At 39.7% G+C, this 21,245-nt stretch overlaps 1 protein-coding gene across 10 annotated transcripts in view; it reads right to left on the bottom strand.

Moving 5' to 3' along the window:
• The window catches only part of REPS1 (RALBP1 associated Eps domain containing 1), a 63,701-nt gene extending 55,885 nt beyond the window's left edge, over window positions 1-7,816 (bottom strand). For 7 of the 10 annotated variants that reach the window (XM_021553084.3, XM_021553088.3, XM_021553085.3 and 4 more), the window contains exon 1: window positions 7,594-7,815. In XM_021553084.3, the coding sequence (XP_021408759.1) occupies window positions 7,594-7,746 (153 nt within the window). In that variant the 5' untranslated portion in view covers window positions 7,747-7,815. Of the gene's footprint in view, window positions 1-7,593 lie in introns of all 10 variants that reach the window. The other 3 variants (XM_021553086.3, XM_021553087.3, XM_021553081.3) reach the window with 1 other exon arrangement.
• Between the last annotated feature and the right edge of the window lie 13,429 nt (window positions 7,817-21,245).

Consider the following 21,245-nt stretch of genomic DNA (forward strand, 5'->3'; position numbering starts at 1 on the left):
ATCTGTTCCTGTTATTCCTGAGCACATTCATTAAAGTTTACCTGAAGATACTGTGTCCATTACTTTACACTCCTTTCCCACACCAGTCCTTTTTTCTCCGAGTATCAATCTGAGCACTGTTAATTAGTTACTTAGCTTTGCACAGCTCTCCTTCTCCCACTGAGGCCAAGAAGCCTTAACGATGTGTCTACCAAAGTTTAAACAAACCTTGGTTAAAGTTCTAAAAACTGCACAATTACTATTAGTGGAGCTACACTTGAGACTCCACTGTTAACATTAAAAAATTTAAGACCTAAAGATGTTTCAAATTAGAAAAACCAAGTCATTCACACTATGGTAACAATAATGACAGTTTTCTACAAAATTCCCAACTACTAGACTGTAGCAGAAGTATGTCAGCATCTAATGCTAAATTTTATACAGTCCTGGTCATCCTTTTCTGGGATTAGTGAAGTTGAAAGATATAGTCAAAACTGAGCATACTCATTACTCTGTTAGGATAGTTCAGCAGCACTTTAGACATCAGAAGTCAATCATTCCAGAAATTCAGGTCAGACTGTCATCTTTTCCAAGTCTTTTAATCTCTCAAAACACAGTTCCTATACTTAGTCAGACATGCCTAAATTATGCTGTATTTTTTGTATAACAAGTATAGGAATAATTTAACTCTTCAGACACTAACCCCAGGTGGTTAGTGTCTGAAAAATAAGCAAGTCATGAACATGATCACCAACTTGGTATATTTATTTAGAAAGAATTACATTCTTGGCTTAAGAATATCCTTATGGTCAACAGAAATGCTGAAGAAAAGAGAATAAGAGGGAAATATACTCTTACATTAATCATTATTGGAACTCCAGTGAGAAATCTGATAGTCAACGTATTTCTCCCACACTCACTTTTGACTTCAAACTAATTTAAAAGAACAGCAGAACTCCAAACTGACATCTAGGAATTTTACACAAAGGACTAACCTAAAACAGCAAATATTTATGACTAAATAGGTAGGAAACTTGTCTGCAAGGACTAATATTTTGAGAGCTAGTAAATACAATTGAAAAGTCAGAGACTGCCAGCAAAGTCCTGTAATTTCACAGTATCTGCAAGTAACATTTACTGAAGATTAAGATGAAGGTATGTTTGCCATTTTTCAGAGTCAGTGAAGTACTTAAAGTTTATAACACAAAAGAACTGCTTTCACCGGTAAAAGATCGAATTTACAATCCATAATTTTGTACAGCCAACTTGATTCTAAGACAGCTACACTTGCCAAAGGCCCTGACATTTCCAATTCTAGAATTCTATCCAGTTATGTCAGAAAGGATATTAATCACCCCTCCTGTCATGTGTCTTTTAAAAAGAAAATAATAAACTGTTTTCAAACTAAGCTGAGCTGTGATACTTGAAATTATCTGAGTGCTGTGTTGGCACATGGACTTAAGGAATTATTTACTATGTAAGTGACTGTACAGTATGAATATCAATTTCAAAGGCTCAAAACCAATTACACCAATAAATCCACTAAAAATAAATATAAGTCTAGTAGACTTAATCTAAAGTCCTACAGTTTTGCCATAACTTCCTGTCTTTTGTTTCAAAAAACAATGACTGTTCTTTTCCTAAATGCTGCTGAGATATGAGACCACTCCAACTAATTAACTGTAAAAATAAATTAATTTTAAGCCCAGTATAGTCTCTGTGAAAGTAACATCACTTAAATAAACATTTTTACCAGAATTCTACAGAAACTCAAAGCATAATTCACAGGATAAACAGCAGATTAAAAGCCATTCCTGGCAATAACAAAGTACACCCTTGTGTATCCTATCAATATAGTGAATCAAAGCCAACCTACTGCTCAGCTAAAAGATGCTGAATATGCTATTACAGTGACATTTGAAGGGAAAAATAGGTGATTCACAAATCAGTTATTTTTAACTCAGATCCAAGCACTTACAACAGGTTTTTAACAACTCTTGTTTACTAAATGAGGACTGGGATACAGCCTAATATGTGCGTGCCACCATATTCTATATGAAAAGATATTAAGATGGAAAATTATATCTAAGTTAGGTAACATTATAATCGTAAGTCTACAGAGTCATCAATTTTATGGTGCTCAGGCTAAAAAAATACTACATATTACTAAGAAAATGGCTATAGTTGGAGGAATCTACACTGCAAGAGTACCTTGATAATGACCTGTTGTGAATATTGCCTCAGAAGAAATCAAAACTAATTTAAAATATTTTCTAAGTGATATTTTAATATAAGATTTAAAATAATAAACAAAATATATGAATTGGAGTAAATAAAGTGATTTTTTTTCATTTGGGCTTGTTACAGACTAGTTATTAGTCAGTATTAGAGAAGAAAGCTTTTTACACAGCATACATTTTTTAAAGATCTAAAAGTGCTATTATTTTAAATATACTCCAAATTCCTATGACTGAAAGGAAGACATGAAATTTGCTATGTATAAGGAATTGTGATTTCTCACCCCATCAGTTTGGGGAGAATAATAAATTCAGCAAATTAACCAGAATGAGTTTGAGTCTTCTGCATGTCTCTACCAAACAGGCAATCCTAGGCCCTGGCTCAACTTCCATTCAAAGCCGGCATTTAGTAGACTCTATTGATTTGACAAACGGGTAGTCTTTCTGTAGGAAGATTCACTGAAACAGTAACTGCAACAACACAATAATTGCAAACAAGCTGTTATTTTCTTAGATCCCTTTCTCTCTACAGCCATTTTCCAACAAAGAAGCCAACATTTTAAATCAAGAACCTGCAATTTCATTTTGTCATGTTCTGCCTATGGACTGTAATTATTTTATAATTGTGCTGCCTGTCAGCAAATAAGCTCTGGCATTTGAGAAAACCACCACTTCTGTTCCCTCTGTCTCCAAAAACCACCACCCCAAGAACAACAGAACACACCTGCATCTCAGAGTCTGGACTTCTCAATGAGGCAGCTGCATCATGGGGTATGCACTTTCTTACAACTTCTGATGTGAGGGTAGCAAACTGTGACAGGGACTTCAGGTAGACAACCAGAGTGTAATTTTGTCAATTAAAAAAGAAGAAAAACTAATCTGTCTGTAATGACTCCTTAAAAAACAAACAAAAAGCTTGAAAGTGGCTAACAAGAGCCAAAAACAGCTTCACACTAGATTTTTACTGGACTAATGGAAGATTACTGTAATTGAAGTAACTGGGCATAATTGTGTCATTCTTCTGTCAAAGACTTTCTAACACTAAATTAGAAGCTAGGTAACACTGCTGTACAATGCCAGCACTGAAGATGACAGTTCATTCATTTTAGAGAAGATACATGCCAATACTCACACATTTGTAGTTATATAGTAATGTTGTATTTTAAAGCAAGATGCTCTGACTCATTTATTTCAGATGAGTATCATATGCATCACTGACTTGCTTCTTGTCTGGTGAAGTTTCTGTGATTCATAATCAAGAGTACAAATTCAGAAAACATTCTATGATTAAGTCACCTAAGTAAGAATTCTACAAATCAAATGGAACAGCTACTACATTCGTTCAATACACAAGCAATGAGTTTCACAATGCATTTTTTCCACTAACTGTAGCTTTTACAAGCAATTTCTCCATCACTGCAGAGACACCAAAAACTGACCTTACTAGCGTATATACATGAGCGGTTTAGGTCAGATACGAAACATGCCATTGAAGCCAATTTCCCTGAGCATGCTCCTCCTTGCAGCCACTCCAGAACAGGCAACTACGTTTCTTTTGTATCAGGCACATAATGAATGCCAACTAACATCCAGTGCACAGGACCAGGCTGGAACTCCAGCAAAAGGAAGCTCCTGAAGTGCATAAATACGGTGGATGACAGCTCCTCAGGATCACTCATGTTGTGTCATGCTGCTTGCACATACAAACACCAAAGTACATGCAACTGAGACACAAGATGAGGCAAGTGAAAACTACAATTGACAAAACCTTCCAATTTTTTGGCTGAACAAGCTTCCTGAACCAGCTCACTGCCTGTTCAAAGTAAAGCGAGAGCCAGCTCCATCTTACACTGGTTTAAGCCAACAAACTCCATGCCAGGGTTTTGCTCTAGAACAAAGAAAGTTCTCTACTTCCCCTCTGTCAAAGAGTTTTCCTGCCTCCTTTCTTGTGCTAGAACTGGTATTCATTCAACCCCACTGTCACCTGATACAGAGGTATAACCAACAAAAAGCTGTGATTAATTTTCTGCCCACAACACCATTGGACAGGCATGAGTGTCTTTGCAAGAAGGAACACAAGGCTAAGGGAAGACAGGAGCCCCTTCTTCAGTGCCAACTCACCATTAGATTTTTGTCAGCTGCAATGTGAAACCACACACTGAGAGCGATCTGAAGACTCACAACTGTTGTGAAGTAGCTGGAGTTCTTACCCCAACACGTGTACTATTATTCTGTCCTTTATGCAAGTCTTGTACCTTAATGCTCATTTCAGGGATGTGCATAAAGAATAAATGTGGGTTACTAGAGACTGGTGTTCTGACATATGCATCTTTGGTATATTATTTTGTTCTGATAATAAAGCTGTCCTTTTGTAGATGTGTACAAAATAGACATTGAGCTTTTCTTTCCCAGGACACTGTAGTATGGTATACAACACCCGTAACTGTTTCAGTCTTCTATATGTTCATTTATCTCCACTGAACAGGGAGCTGACAGTGTCCCTCAGAGGGAGAAATGAAATTGATTAGGAACAATGAGACACACATATTAACTTTTGCTTCTGTGAGACAGATCTCTTACAAGGACATAACTCTTTGCAAAAGAGGCTGCACATCTATCCAGCCTTTACACAACCGATTTGCAAGTAAAACAAGTTATGAATCTAAAAATGCAAGTGTCAGACATTTTCATTTCCAATGGAATTAGTTCTGAACTATTCAAAGGTACCTACCAACCTGTAGTACTGAAAAGGAAAAACTAGGAAGTAGTTCCTTAGGACTACTTGCTCCCCGTGAGCTTGAAGAGCGACCATTTTACGCTATGTTTTGCACACCTACAAAAGTACTTAGCATTCATGTGACCAGTACTACACTTGCATTCCAGGATTATGTAAGGATTAAGTAACTGAATCAAGTTCATTTCCCCACAAGCATCAGGTGCTTCAAATGAACAGGTAAAAACATAGCACTCATATGGTCAAAAGAAAATTCCACCTCCTTCACAGGATTCATTTCTTAAGCTACTTCATCTTGAGGTTTAAGTTACATAGTCTCAGCTTTCAAAGCATCAAATGCAACTTCCCTTTGAAGAACCCCAATATATTTATGCCTGTGTTAACCTGGTGTAGAGCCATACCTTAAGAAGTATGCAAAATAACTACACAACTAAATTGTTTTCAAAGGACAAAGTACTTTACAGGTGACCAACTGCGACTGCACAAGATACTCATAATGGGTCAAACTGCTAAGGGCATTTCAACTTTCTTTGTACTATTTACAGTCTCATTCCTCAGGCAATCTAATATCTTGTTTGCCATTTTAACTGCAAGGTTCTCCTTGAGATCACTAGAGTGATAAGCCAGGTCTACTTCAGCTAATTTATTTAGGACCCATGGAATGATGCCCGAGTAGTCTCTCTTCTTCAGATGAAGTCTACTTTGCAGGAAAATATCTGACCTCCTATGCAAAAGACAAGGATATAACCTGTGGACACTTTTTTCAGGTCTTTCCAAGTTCTTTCACTAAATTCCTGCATAAAGTAAAATCTCTAGCACTAGCTTACTATACACTGATTCAGACAAGTTTTATGTAAAAGAAACTTCTAAACACAGCAAAGATGTAAACATTCACTTTCCCTGGGATGATTTTTCTGAAACTGGCTTGCTACAAACAAAAAGCAGCCATGGGTGGCCCTTGAGAAACCTTACTCATAATACTGAGCACGCAGACTCTCCTACCATTAAGTCCAGTATAGCAAGTCGTCAAATAAGAGATTACTGGTTTTACCAGGAAGAACCATTTCTTATTCAGCCTTCTTCCACCTCATTGTATCTTAAACTCATTTCAACTAACCAAGCTGGGAAGCCCAAAACACACCAACAGTAACCTTAGTCAGTAAGTGTTCTCCTGGCACTGAATTTCAGTATCTTGCAATTTATGTTTCTAGCAATAGTAAGTTTAATACTTCGTGCTGGTTATCTCACTAGGCTGAGGATGAAACTGCACAAAAGGCAGCATGGCTTTCTAAATACAGGTTTACCCACAGGAGCTTAAAAGACTACGCACACTTTAAAGCACTGAACAATGACAGAGGGAACTGCAGAAGCAGCAAATTATTACAAATAGCCATTCATAAGAATGGTTCACTGGGAATACGTTCCTCAAATGTGTACCTACGCACACCAAAGCAGACTTTCCCTTTCCTATGCAGGTAGCTCTGCAATACTGCTACACGTCTTAGACATAACCTGACCAAGGAAATGCTAAAACTGGGCACATACATACTGCAAGTATGGGCCCGTGTCAGTCTTAACACCACATTTTTTGTTAATAGAAACATTTGGCTGACTACAGGTAAGTTAATACCTTCCAGCAAGTGATGTCCAAAAAAGACTGCATGGCTTAGGTGAAGTGGACCAGTGTCAGTAGCTCCCAAGGACACAAAACCAAATTTCCTTCTATGCTGCCCTTCATCAGCAGATCATGGGGACAATCTCACTCATTCTCAGTTTTACACTCTACAGTTCTCACGCTATGGACGGCCTCTGTTGGCATGGAACATTTTCCTACCAGTTGCTGGAGGCTGCCAGCAGAGACACCACCAGCCCCTTCCCAGCCCTGCAGTTGGAGGTACATAAGGGGAGGGGAGGCTGGCACAGGGTGCACGGTGCACAACTCGCTGTGCCCCCTGCCCTCCCCTTGCAGCTGGAGGGGTTCAGGTGGCCGGTCAAACAGCTCCATCCTACTGTGTCCAGTCCTGGGCTCCTCGGTACAAGAATGACAAGGAGCTAACAGAGAGAGTCCAGCGGAGGGACACAAAGGTGATCAAGGTCTGGAGCTCTTTTATCCGGACAGACTGACAGAGCTAGGCCTGTTTAGTCTAGACAAGACTGAGAGAGGATCTCATTAGTGCATGTAAATATCTCAAAGGGGAGGGTGCCAGGCTCTTTCCAGTGGTGCCCAGCGACAGGATGAGGAGCAGTGGCCATAAACTAAATCACAGTAAGTTCCACCTGAGCACGAGGCAGAGCCTCCTCAGCCGATGCCGGCAGAGCCCTGACCAGGCTGCCCAGGGAGGTGGCGGAGTCTCTCTGGAGACACTCGAACCCCACCTGGGCGCGTTCCCTGTCACCTGCTCCAGGGGACCCTGCCTCGGCAGGGGTTGGACGAGAAGACCTCCACAGGTCCCTTCCAACCCCCAAGACTCGGTAATCCCCGAGTCCCCGCCGGCGGGACGACCCCCGCCCAAGGGCTGCGGGGCGGGCAGGGGGCGCGGGCCGGGCGGAGGGGAAGGGCAGGGCCGGGCCGGGGCCATCTCGACACGGCGGGGCGGTGGCCGGGCCCGCCGACCCCCGGGGGCCCCGCGGCGGCGGCCGTACCTTCATGACCACGTCGTTGGGCAGCTGCGCGGCGCGGAAGAGCTCCAGGACGCGCCCGTTGGACGCCGCCTTCTTGGTGCTCTCGGTGTCGCAGTAGGAGAAGAGGTCGCAGAAGTAGCGCTGCTCCGCCTCGCTCAGCGTCAGCCCCTCCATCTTCCAACGCCGCGGACCATCCGCATGCGGCGGCGGGGCCGGGGGAGGCGGCGGCGGTGGGGGGGGCACACACGGGACACACGCGCCGCCGGCGGCCGCGCGCGGGCGGCTGCTCGCACCTTCCCCCCGCCGCCTGCCCACGCGGCCGCGCGCCTGCGCGCCTCCCCCGCGCCTGCGCACGCCGCCGCCCGGAAAGTGAGGCGTGGGGAGCGCCCAGCGCCGCGGGCAGCCCGCCCCCTCCGCCCGGCGGCGGCGGCGGAAGCGCCGGGCCCAGGGGCGGGGCTAGCGGGGAGGAGGCTCAGCGGCGCTCGCCGCCGGCCCCGCCCCGCTGCGCGGTGCCGGCGCCATCTGCGGCGCTCTAGGGGCGAAGGGGCAGCGGCGTTGGCAGCGGCGTTAGCAGCAGCAGCAGTAGTAGTAGTAGTAGTAGTCGTAGACCGCGCACCCGGGCTCCACTGCGTGGCCCGGCCGTGCGGCGCAGCGCCCCCTGTGGGTGTGGCGGCGCGGGGCAGCCCCGCAGGGCGGAGCTCGGCCGGGCGCGGGCGCTCCGACGCGGTGCGGGTGTCTCGGTCTCCGGCCCGGCCGGGACTGCACGGGCCCCCGGCAAGCTGCACAATACATCTGGGGATGCTCAGCTGCGCGACTGTCCCGGCCGTCCTGGCTTAGTGAGTCGTGTGAGAGGCTGGGGCAGTGCCGAGCAGCTTCCCGGGCCTGCCTTCACAGAGTCACAGAAACAATTAGGTTGGAAAAGACTTGAGGTCATCGGTTGCAACCTATGACTGAACACCGCCATGTCAACCGGACCATGGCACTCAGAGCCACGTCCAGGTTTTCCTTACATACGTCCAGGGACAGTGATGCCACCAACTCCACAGGCGGTCCATTCCAATTTCTGGTCACTCTTTCTGTAAAGAAATTCATCCTCATGTCTATCCGGAACCTTTGCTGGTGCAGCTTGAAACAATGTCCTCTTGTCCTATCGCTGGTTGCCTGGGAAAAGAGACAACCCACATCTGCCTAAACCCTTGTTTCAGGAAGTTGAAGAGGGTGATAAGGTCTCCCCTGAGCCTTCTCCAGGCTAATTGCGCCCAGCTGCTCCTCATGCCCATCTCTGGACTTGCTCCAGCACCTCAATGTCTGTCCTGAATTGAAGGACCCAGAACTTGGACATAGGACTCAAAGTATAGCATCACCAGTGCTGAGTACAGGAGAATAATCACTTCTGCTGGGCTTGGGGCACTTGACATCATCCCCAGTGCAGGTTTTGCTGATAAAAGGGCAGCTTATTATGCCATATAGGCCCAGCTATAAGTGGTTGCCCTCCTCTGTATGCTTCCTCTTTCCACCAGCATTACAGTATTCATCAGCACCGCATAGCACACAACAAGTGGCTTGGATAATAGCTCCATACATTGGCCTTGCAAGGAAGAATAGGCAAGAGCTCACCTATCTCCACATCAAGAGCTCTTGCTCCATGTGCCTCTCTTGGATTTGTTTTCTGAGCTTCTGTGTATTTCCTTGGGTAGAATTGTAGAATGGTTTGGGTTGGAAGGTACATTAAAGATCATATAGTTCTACCTCTTCTGCTGTGAACATTCTCCACTAAACCAGGTTGCTCAAAACTCCATCCAACCTGGCCATGACCATTTCCATGGATGAGGCATCCACAACTTTTCTGGGCAATCTGTTCCAGTGCCTCACCAACCCCACAGTAAAGAATTTCTTGCTTATATCTTATTTAAACCTACTGTCTTTCAGCTTGAAGCCATTCCTCCTTGTCCTGTCACTATATGCCCTTGTAAATAGTAATTCTCCATCTTTCTTTTAGGCTTCTTACAGATACTGGAAGGATGAAATTAGGTCCCCCTGGTAGATCTATACTTTTCCTACAGTACACTAAAAAAATTGTCTCCAAGCTCCTTCGGCTTCTGGAGGGCATCTCACAAACGCCATGGTCTCCTGCCTGACCTTTTGACTAACTGGTCTGATTTAAATCCTGCTGAGTTGGCAGTCCCCTACTTCATATACTTCTGCCATTCTTAAGTTATGTTTATTTTCTTTTTCCACTTCACCTTCCTTCACAACTCTTCCAATGTTTCTCTTTCCAAATTGCTGCTGCTGAATGCTCTATTTCCCTTAAGCACCTCATCCTTTCTGCCTCTTAAGATAGCTACATTTTTTTACCTAGACATTTGTCTTTCTTAATATTTGAAATACACAGCTAAAGTTTTCTGCTAAGTTTCTGAAAATCACAGATACTTTAGTTTATAGTTAAAATAATAGACAAAGGTTCTTCCCAGAAATGTACCATTTTCAAACTTTTGCAACTCCAATGACACTAATGATGAAACCAAACAGATCAATCACATTCTAAGTTAAAATTCCTTGAAATAGCCTATATTAAAGAAATAACTTTTTAAAAATATTATATCTAATTATTATGATTTTATAGACTTAGATTAGGCCAATTTAGCATCATTGGTCACTTACTTGGAGTTATTGTCACATCAGTATCTCTGCAAGTACAATGGTTATGACCACCCTCCATGGCTAAACTGCATATTGTGATTCTATTAGTTACACAGAGGCATGTGTAGAATAGATTTTTTAATCACTTATCAGTAAGAGTTTGAGTTCCAAGTGCCTTTGCTTCTTACAGTGATTGTGGGCTAGTTCAGGCGTTGGAGTTTAAAACATTAATATATGCATATATTTTTACCTATAAGGATCCTAAAATACTTCTGTTGTCAAAATAATTCTGAAGTTTATTTGTAAGAGTAATTTGGACATATTATTTTGAGTGGGTAATCTGGATGTTTTATTGAGTTGCTATTTTATTATTTGCATCTTTGCAGCAAGAACCCTCTTTATTCATTAATGGAGATAATTTGGCTTGCATCAGTTTGTACAAGACACAAAGACTAATGCAAGGAGGAAGTTCCCCAGCATGGACTAGTCCCACATATCCAAGTGTCAAACAGTTCTGAAGTGCGTTCAATAACTGTACATTTCACTAAATCCATGATATGTCATGTGAAAATGTCACGTCATGTCTTACTGGAGAGATGAATGCTTTTCCCTGTGGTACATCATCTCTGAAGCTGTTCAGGTAGGTAGTTTGGGAATCAGTTTGTTGGGTCTCATTTCCAACTCCTGTACCATAAACTTACATACTTGCTTTGTGTAAGTTCAAAGACTGAGCAGAAATAATAGAAATGACATGATGTGTAGCAAATTAATTTCTACTTCCAAAGATCTACAGGTGAACGCAGCATCTTTACCTCAATGTTTTTATGTTTGACTATGGGATTGTCCTTCCCTCCCCTGATCAGCCTCTAAAAACCTCCAGCCCAAGGAGGGATTTTTTGTTCAGAACTTTACTGGTGTCCATCATGCCAGACTAAGCATCGAGATAAATAATTAAAACTTTTCAGTGGCTTTTCAATGGCAATTAATTTTGTTGGTCTGGAAAATATGCTGTTTGCCACAGGATGAATTGAGGAATATTTATGCATATTAGTAAGAAGTGAGTAACTTCTCTGTAATGGCACTTGCAAGTGCAACTGACACAAACAATTTAGATTTTAGGTCTTTTGGTTTGGGAAGATTTGTATCACAGCATTCTCCAGAGCTCATATTAGATACACGAAGAAGGTTTATGATGAAATACCCACCAAAACACATCATTAGTGATATATTTTTGATACAGTAGATTCAGCCTTCAGTACATGAAACACTTGATTCAAGTATCTTGATTTATGTGTTAAACAGGACAAGAAAAGGACCTTTTTGTCCTGGATTTTTAAGTATTGTACCTATTCTTGTCTTTTTAATGTACTTTCTTAGAATTCAGAGTTCTGAATAGCTAATAGTTAAACTATTCTCCATGTGGTGCCTAATTTTACTGTATTTTATTGTCTATGAAGAAACTGTTAGATTACATATATTGCTATCAAAGGATTCATCCATTAGAGAAAATCATCATTGTCACAGAAAGGCCAAGTCCAATGACCCAAGGGGATTGAAGTGCAAGGTTGTTTTACTGCCCATAACTCTTAGAATCAGACCTAAATTATACATCAAGAATACATTCTTCTTAGACAAGACATACTTTTACAATTTGATATTGACCAGAAGTATGTATGTTTATTAGTACTATTTTTTTAAGGGCAATACCACTTAAAACTGGTTTCATTGTCTTTTATCTGCTATGAACTTACTATTGGTTTCTGAAAACTAGCTGTTACACATGTTGAGACTAATTTCTAAAAGTTAATGCAACCCATAAACAGATGCAGGGTCTGGTGCTCATCAGGTGATGGGGGCGTGCCATGTCTACACTCTACGTGCTTTTGATGTTCTTATTACAGTTAGTGGGTCTCACGTGCCATCTGATTTGCACTGAAGTAAGATATATGCTCAGATTTTTTTTTAAATTAAAATGCCTTCAAATAACTTTCAGCCTTATAAAGTATGTATTCAGGTCCAGTTTCCATTTTGCATCTGGTTCTACAAGTTTAGAAAAATGGCCCTGAGGTTATTTGTCATTGCCTTTCTAAATTCTTCCGCATACATAATGCTGTGGAACAGGTTTTACAATCTCTGTCAATATACTCCCTTTACTTGCAGCTCATCAGGAGTTCTGGGAACTTGTTCTATCCTGATTCTTTAGTGTAAAGACAAATAAATTAGGTCTAGAAAGGAATGGGAGATGTTTAAAAATATTTCCAGTTTCAGACTTTAGAACTGGTTTGTTGTTACTGCCTGATTTTTTCTCAAAAAAGAAAATACCTTTGGACATAAGGTACTTTATTCCAGACAGAAGAAGATTTTAAGAACAGTGTTACCTATTACAAATGAAAGAAGTTCCTTTTCTGCTTTTCTAAAAGCATATGTGTTTTCTTTGTATAGAAGCAACATTTTAGTGAGAATATTGCCATTTTACAGACATTTTGCCCATACTTCTTAAAATTTCTGCATGTATGTTCTGTGTTACAGTTTACAACCTCTTTCCAACCTTACATTTTTGCAATTTTGAAAAACATCCGTTTTGTCAAGTGCTGTTTTTAGCTTCTATGAAATGGCATCCATATTTCAAAGAACCTACCAGTTCTACCAGTCCTGTTGGGATTGTTTCTCCATCAAAAGGGCAGCCTACATTTAAGACTCTGAGATTTTCCATGGTGAATGTGAAAATCCCACACAGAGCCAATCAGCAGACAGTAACAATAATGGGGGTTTAGTTCCTTTCCTTCTGTACAAGGAAAGCACCTTTGCAAGGAGCATTTGTCACAGGAACAGTGGATCTAAAGCAATGTGGTTACTCACCAAAGTGAGCATGCAGGCACATCCTAGAAGGGAAAATAATAACTTCTTTATCAGCAGCCTCCCTAGAATGTTGTGTCAGCACTGTCATATGCATGGGATCCTGGCTGAAACCATTTACTGTCTCTAAACATTCTTAGTTCAGAATGAATAGTGTCCTTTCCATTGTGTTCACTATTGCACAGTTTTCCCCAGTTTCTCCTTTAAACATTTAATTTGTATATGTCAAATACTGAATTATTTTCTCTTTTATCCGAATACTTCACCTGACTGAGTGAAAAGAAAAAGCAATCAAAATAAAGCATTTAAAGGAAAGGGTTTCAGTTAAAGCAGTCAAATGGAAGATACTAGAAAAGAGCAACTTTTACTCTTTATGATTTTGGCAAATTTCTACAGAAGATTTCATCTCTGCATGTCAAAAGGTGGTGAGCCTTCTGCCTTAACCTACCAGACCTACATGCGTTTGGTAGTTTTCAGAGAGGCATTCCTTTACAGAATATATTGAAGGCAGAGTGATTTTTTACTGTTTACCTGCCTGAGTAGCTGATTGAATACCACCTATCTATCTTTAAAACTATCTTTGTTTCTTCCAAAAGGAAAGAATGTCTCTTGCTTGCATGATACTATCAAATAAGTCTCTTATTGAAATGAAAACTCCTTATAGATCCTTGCAATATTTAACTTTAAATTCATCTGGTCTTGCTGCCATATTTATTTACAGTTTATTCATTACAATGTCTGCATCTTCTTTTATAAATATATTCTCTATACTTTTGTAGAGTCAGGAGGGATGAGATTAACTTTTCTTTGTACTTTTTGACACTAACATACATATTTATTAATAAAATTACTTATATATTGACAACAACTGCCTTGAAGTATTATAAGGCTATATTCAAATTACTTTTTAAAAATTACTTGGAATACCTTTGTAGTCCTTCAATAGCTTTTTTTCTTTTGAAGCTCTAGAGTTTTCATTATTGAAGTTCCAGCTAGTCTGAAAAAAGTCTTAACCTCCATTACCTTTATTTATTCAGCTTCCGGTCACCGTGAATTCTTGAGCCATTCTCATTGTTCTCCTACCTTTCACTCTTTGCTCTTGCTCCCTGAATGTGGAAGTGCAGCATAACTTGATGATGAAACAGGATGTTATCCCTTCTGGATGGGATTATTCCTCATTATTCCTTCCTGATTATTCCTCATTATTCCACTGAATAATGATTTCCATCTGTTAGGGTTGTTAATAGATACTTCAGGAAACTTCTGGCACATTACTGAATTTGTCAGAAATTGGTTACAAGGTGGGAAGAAGTGCTGAAAGCAAAATTTCACATCTCTACCATATTACACACATACTCAACCTTCCCTTCTTTTTATATTCCCTGCTTTTAGCTGTATATATAAATGCATCTATCCTTTTCCTTACATTTACATTGCTTACATTTTCATTTCTATCTTGCTATTTTTTACCTAAAGAATTTTCAGTTATAATCAATTATGCAAGATTTTTAAATTCCCTCTTTAACCTTTTGTTCTGCATATTTTTTCCTCACAGACAGAAATACAATCCTGTGCAATTTTGATAGTCATGGGGTTTGTATTCCAGCCTGTTCCTTGTGCTTTGGTACCTTCTCTATTCTGGAATAATGGGTTTGCTCTTTCACGGAGCAATTCTCCCTCTTGGTCAGAATCTGACTCAGCCTGTTCTTTTAGCTATTTTCCATTAATATCAGTTTCCCAAGGAATTGAATTAATCCTCTTTTTTTGTCCACAGTGATGTTCTTTGTATGTTAAGATAAATAAAATATAAAATCCCCTCTGTGTCTTATGTTTTTTAAAGATAGCTATAATCTAATTTATTTCTTAAATTCCTCTAGAGCAAAAACACCCCCATGTGCTTTCAAATATGCTTCACTTGTTAAAAACAACACTGTTGTGACATTTCTCTGATGTTTCAGTCAGGTATAGGAGGGATATTAAGATGCTGTGTGCTCCATCTGTGGTGGCTCTAGGAAGGAGTCTGATAATTAAAGGTCTTCCTCTCTATATATAGCTTCACTTTAATGTATTTTACAGACTCTCATATCTTCACACTTTCTAATTTTTATGCTATTTTTTTCTGTCCCTTGTCTTATGTTTTTCTCTTTTTCCCTTCTGAACAGCTTGACTTATTTTGAAGATCTATTTCCAACTGCATCTCTTTATCCACTTTTATTATGAGGGATTAGCAAGGGAAGCTGGGATCCATGCATGATCACAAGACAGGCAGTGGCCCCCTTTGCTGGCAGAAGCCCCATGCTGCGGCCCTAGCCCGGGCAGTGGACTGTGTGGTCTGCACCAGAGCCCACAGCCAGGGATACGCACAGCAGCAATGCAGAGGGATTGCAGCTCTGGCCAGGCCCTGCAACAGAGCCTGGAATGAAAGCAGCTTCCTGGGACAAGGTTGGCCCTGGCTGTGGCTGTCCTTCCAGCAGCTGACCCAGACCCCCACTGCCAAACCCCCATCTCCTTTGATCATTTACCTCACCTACACATCCCCGGCTCACCTGTATTCTTATAAAATCTAGGATAATTCTATCACATTGAGGAGCATAACTTGTACTTACCTCACTATACTTGACGGCAGAACTTGATTTCAAAATACAGTAGCATTTTCATTGTATGGCACAGAAACCGCTCACAGACCCCATTTTTTGAATTTGATAGTAAAATACATAAAATATACATAGAACTGAAACTTCTGTTTGCATTGAGGATCTCAAGATATCAGAGAAGAATGTAGTTTTCCTGTCAGTGTATAAATAATTTCTGAAGAAAAGCTATTACCATTGAAACTTGACTCAGTTAGCAAATGCTAATGACAGTCCTGTAATGTAAAATCAATAAAAGTTATTTGAACTAAATCCATGATTTGAGGAGAGTGGAAATACACTTAATTAACACACATTCAAGTCTTCTAAATAAATGCAAACTCTTTATTTTTGAAACATCATGTTCTGTTCCAGTCATTTTAGCGGGGCTATATTTGGTAGAATTTGGGCTAAGCCTACATAGTGCTACAACTTTCTGAGTTTAAGTGGAATCATTGCCAAGTGTTTTTTTTCTCTCTGTTCCTTTAGGGGGAAAAAAAGTTCAGATCTTACAGTTCTTTAAATTAATCATAAAATGAGTGTTTTATAAACTGGCAGGATGGAATGGCTATATGTGCATAAATACAGAGAGATGATTGCATCTTTTGCTATTCAAACATTTTTTCATTGAACTGTCAACTTGTGTGTGTTTTCTACCAAAGTAATTTTCCAGAATTTGTGTCTTAGAGAAGAGAGAATACTCTTGAGTGCATGAAGCACATATCTCTCTTATACTGGAATATGAAATAAAAGGTGAAGAAAAGCAACACTTTTCATCATTACTCTTCCATGTGCCTTTTCTTTTAGACTTAGAGCAGTTTTGACTCTCATATAGAAAAAAATTAAATCAGGAAGCTACTAGAATATGCAGTCACCTCTCTGACTGATGGGCTGTGTCCTAAATTCTTATCACTTCTGTGCTCCCCAGTAGATCAAAACCCAGTTGTAATAAAAAGCAGTGCTGATTCTTTGCAAGAACCTAAGCACTGTTGCTACCTGGCTAAAGTAGCAGCCTAGATCTTGTAGTCTGAACAGGAACAAAAAGGTTGCAGACTGTCTCAGCCTCCTTGTCCTCTTTTTGACCCATGGACTGATGTACTAGTTTTCTTCATGGTAAATACCTGGGTAGTGCTTCTTTTTATAGGTGTATTCCAAATGGCTGAGAGACAGTGAGGGCAAGCCTCAGGCAGGATCCCTGCAATCAATTTGTAGAGGATGTCATAGAGATAGGAGGAATAGCACTGGGGAGCAAAGCAGGGCTTGCCAGGAGCACGCAGTGGGCTCATGCTTGCTTCCCCACGTCTCCATCTACAGCTCATCTACAGAGTGAGAACAGAAATTTCTTGTTCCACTTCCCAGTCCATTTCAATAAGAGTTGCAGCCCTGGTAAAAAGCCTGGGACTAGGGTGGCCAAGAGTGCACCAAATGTGTTTTGCAATGATAGACTTGATGAACTTAGAGGTCTTTTTCAAACTAAATGCTTCTATGATTCTATAACTCAAAATCTTTCTCTTGTTTATATTTGATCATACTACTCTAGCCACTCAATTGACTGAAGACTTAGGAAAAAAAGCTGAGAATAGGAAACCTAAAAATAGTTTATTGAGATTTTTTTGTCAGATTATTTATTTGTGTAGTTTGATCTTATTAACTTGAAAAAAAGTGAACACTTTTAATGCAGAGCTATAATCTTTACATAAAACTCCCTCCCACAAAATCAGAAGCTACCTTTCACATACAACCTTTATATCAATAAGGGCTTTTCTGATATTGTCAATGTACTGGAAAAATATATATATATTATTAGATATCCAAATACACTAAATCAAGATGATGCACTCAAAGTGCAAACCACTGCTTTTTTGAATGAGGCATAGTGGAAAAGGATGCAGGAAACTCTAAGAACAATAGGTCTGGTCCCATTTTCCTCTTCTCTTTATATAGAGATTATGAAGGAAGTGAAATGGTTCTGTTTCCTCACATCTGACCCATGAGAAAAATAGCCTGTGCAGTCAGTTTTAACTTGGGAACACATACAAGCTCTATTTCCCAGTAATGAAATAAAGGATATGTATTCCTCAGAAAGGGAGTAAACAAAACAACGCCTTCATTTCTTCTGGTGTGAGACACTAATCTCAAGCCTTCTGCTTGCCTCTGTGATGGAAACATTTTGATCTGAAGTAACCAGTTAACCAACGTACCAAATCTTTATTGATGACTATTTGTTATATGCAAGTGGCTAATACTGAGCCTTTGTTAACACTGTTAACTAATTATTAACACTGATTTACTTTGCTTGGTCTGTGATACAATTGATTGTTTGAAGAAAAAAAACACTACCCCTCCAATTTGTTTCCTGCTAGCACTGTAATTACAGTTATTTCTGGATTTTAGAGCAGCAATAGGTACACAAATTCTGCAATCATCAGCCCCCTCCTCACCCATATAATTTCTGCCAAATTTGCAGATCAACAGAAGCCTACTTTCATGTCCTCTAATATTGTTTTATAAGATTCCATTAAATTTGAAATGGAGATTAACTGCTTACAATGGAGTAATATGCTGGTTCCAAATACACTACATAGTGATGATGCACTCAGTGGAAAACCTTTGCTTTTTTGAATGATGCATTTTGAAAAGAGGAGGCGGGAAACTGTAAGAACAAGTTGGTGCGAACTTACTTAAGGAAGGCTTGGACTCAGAGCAAGTGCGTTGAGAATTTTCTGTAACTGTTCACAGAGAAAACACTTGCCTGTGTGCAAGACAGCTTTTGTGCTTCTTTCAGTAAACATAAAGGAAGTGGGACCCATCTGTGTTATTTGTGTGACAGAACAAATAATATTGGCTTCAAAATATGACATCACAATACCTTCAGAAGCAAATATTATTCATGTATATGTAACACAATCACATAGGATAACTATAAACCAAAGGGATGGTCATATATTTTTCTTAATTGTGTTTTTAAATCTAAGCTTCTGCTATGTGTCAGAGATCCTTGGACATAATTTCCTCAAGGAAAAATACGAAAGGGTAAGACTTATCCCAGAAGCTTGGGATACTCAATTGCAATTCACTTTGCAAATGAGATATTCATAAAACTTAGGTGCTAGATGCAGAGGAAAATTGTCCCATTTGTAATCAAACCATGTGGCATAGATAAAAGTGCAAATTAATTTGATATTCTCACAGTTTAACCTTCTTCACCGTCACAGAAATCCTCCTAGGCTATTAGGTCAATATGCAACACCATTGCCAGCATTCCATGGGAAACTATGCTGGGAGTCTGATCGTTGTTCCCTCTTGCAGTTTCACACAGCAGGAAATCAAATTATTTAGGATCAAATGACTTGTGGCTGCAGTGCCAGTGAAATTAATAAAATTCGATGACATGTGAATTTGAACCTCATTTGGATTTCAGTGCTGGCATTGTATCTTGAAGCCAGAAAAGAATTCCTAAAAGGCAATTTGTATACAAGTGTTTCTGTTTGTGACTTAAAAATAGAATATAAATTCAGTGCAATTGCAAATATTATCAGATTCAAATGGTGTGATATGTGCCATAAGTACTGTTTTTCAGCTAAGAACCTGGAATGCAGATAAGCAAAATTACAGACAAAACTGATCCTTAAACTTGAATTAAGTGATCATTAACTGTCATGAATCCAGTGATAAAGAACATTTTCTTCCCTGTTTTTAGCCAACTGTAAACTTCTGTAAACCATGATTGCATGGTCAGCAGGTCTTGACATTTCCCCAATTAAAAAAAATTACTATGATGACTTCTGCCATGACACAATTTCATATGCTAAGTAAATGCATTCTGACAAATGCAAATCCACAGTTCCATTTCCATAAGATTTCCTCCAGGAAAAGATTTTATATACTTCTGCCATGACTCATGATAAATGCCTGAGCTTTAGGGAGGAAATTTATATGAAACCAAAAATTAAAGATATTACATCTACAACTATATTTGATATGAATGTGAATAGTAATTCCATATTAATGTAACTGTCATCTCTGTTGCCATTATTGGACATCTTTTATGGAAAGCCTGTATTTTTGGTTTTCTGAAAAACTCCCCAGAATATCGGTATGAGTATGTATATATGTAGAGGGAAAGGAGAAAGGGAGGTGATTTTTTTTTCATGATGCATACCAAACAAGAGGACAGAAGGTCTGAATGATTCAACTGCTCCCATGCTGTCTGGAGATCGGGACATGTGCTGCTGTTTTCTTGCCACATGGGATTTTTTGACACCAGGAGTATGAGAAAGTAGTCTTCATGTGGCTCTCTCTCAAATATTCAGCTCTTGTAACAATCTAAGAACACATTATATAAACAATCTAAAACACATTATATAAAATCAGCTATTTATACATTTTTTTTCTCTTTGTAAACTGTCTCCAAACACTGTTTGATGCACTGCTCTCTCAAAACATTCACGCACATCCACTTTCCTTCACATCCTTTTGTGCAGAAAAGCATCACCACCCAGCTAATTTTGACTTTGTGCCTGTTGAGAAAGGCTTTGGGGTCAATCTTACAGTTTTCAAGTAACTGCTCTCAGACACATGGTTTGCTGTATAACTAATGTTATGAACTTTGTCTTTTAGCTTGTATTGATACAGCATCTTTCTGTTATTTCACGCAGAGGTTTACTCTTGGCTTAGGGGTAGAGCAAGCAATTTCAGTGATTTACTTCAAGAATTTAAATACTCCTCTTTTTTATTCCACTGTAGTAAAGATTTACATGCTTAATTTAGGAAGCAGCAGCATTATATTGTTTAAGACACCTAGTGAATAATAAGAAGGCTGTGATGCACTGAGACCATTCCTGAAATAAGTCCTCTCTCCTGGACAGACATCAGTGAGCTTAAGTGAATCATTCCATCTACCTCAACTGAAGTGCTCATTCAAGAACCAACACTGCCAGCAGTCATTGTGTTTGTATTTGTAGTCTCTCTTGTTCTGAGGCTGGTCTGGCCTATTTCCTTCTACATTAAAAGAAATGTTTATGTTTTGCTAAGTTACTTTTTCAACTCACTGAGAAAGTAAAAAAAGAGAAAGTGTTGGGTTTTTTTTCCTATTGTTCTCTTTTGGTTTGGTCTTTTTTGGTCATTATATGAAAATTAAAGCTAAGAACCCATATAATTAATATTTTAAAATGTGACTCTACATGCAAATTTATGGAAAGTTTTCCAGAGCATCACTATGCTTTTCATTTGGCTAAATTACTTTCTCCCTTGAAACAATTGCTGAGTTAAGACAGAGAGAGTGGTCAAGGAAAACAGTGATTGGACCAAAAACTATGAAGATACTTTGGATATGGAGTGCTGTTTTCCTCATTGATTGGCTTGTCTCAAAAAATATGGCCATTCTTCTGACTGCCCCAATATCCATACTCTCTGAATATTACTTATTCCACTCAGCTTTGTATAACAGCCTTGACTTGAATTTTAATTTCTCATTGTACCCTGTCATGTTCTAGAAACAGATATCTTACATTTTCTGTGTGGTTACAAAGTCCACAGGAAAAAGGA

This window comes from Lonchura striata, chromosome 3 (genome assembly GCF_046129695.1).
Source record: "Lonchura striata isolate bLonStr1 chromosome 3, bLonStr1.mat, whole genome shotgun sequence".
NCBI lineage: Eukaryota > Metazoa > Chordata > Aves > Passeriformes > Estrildidae > Lonchura > Lonchura striata.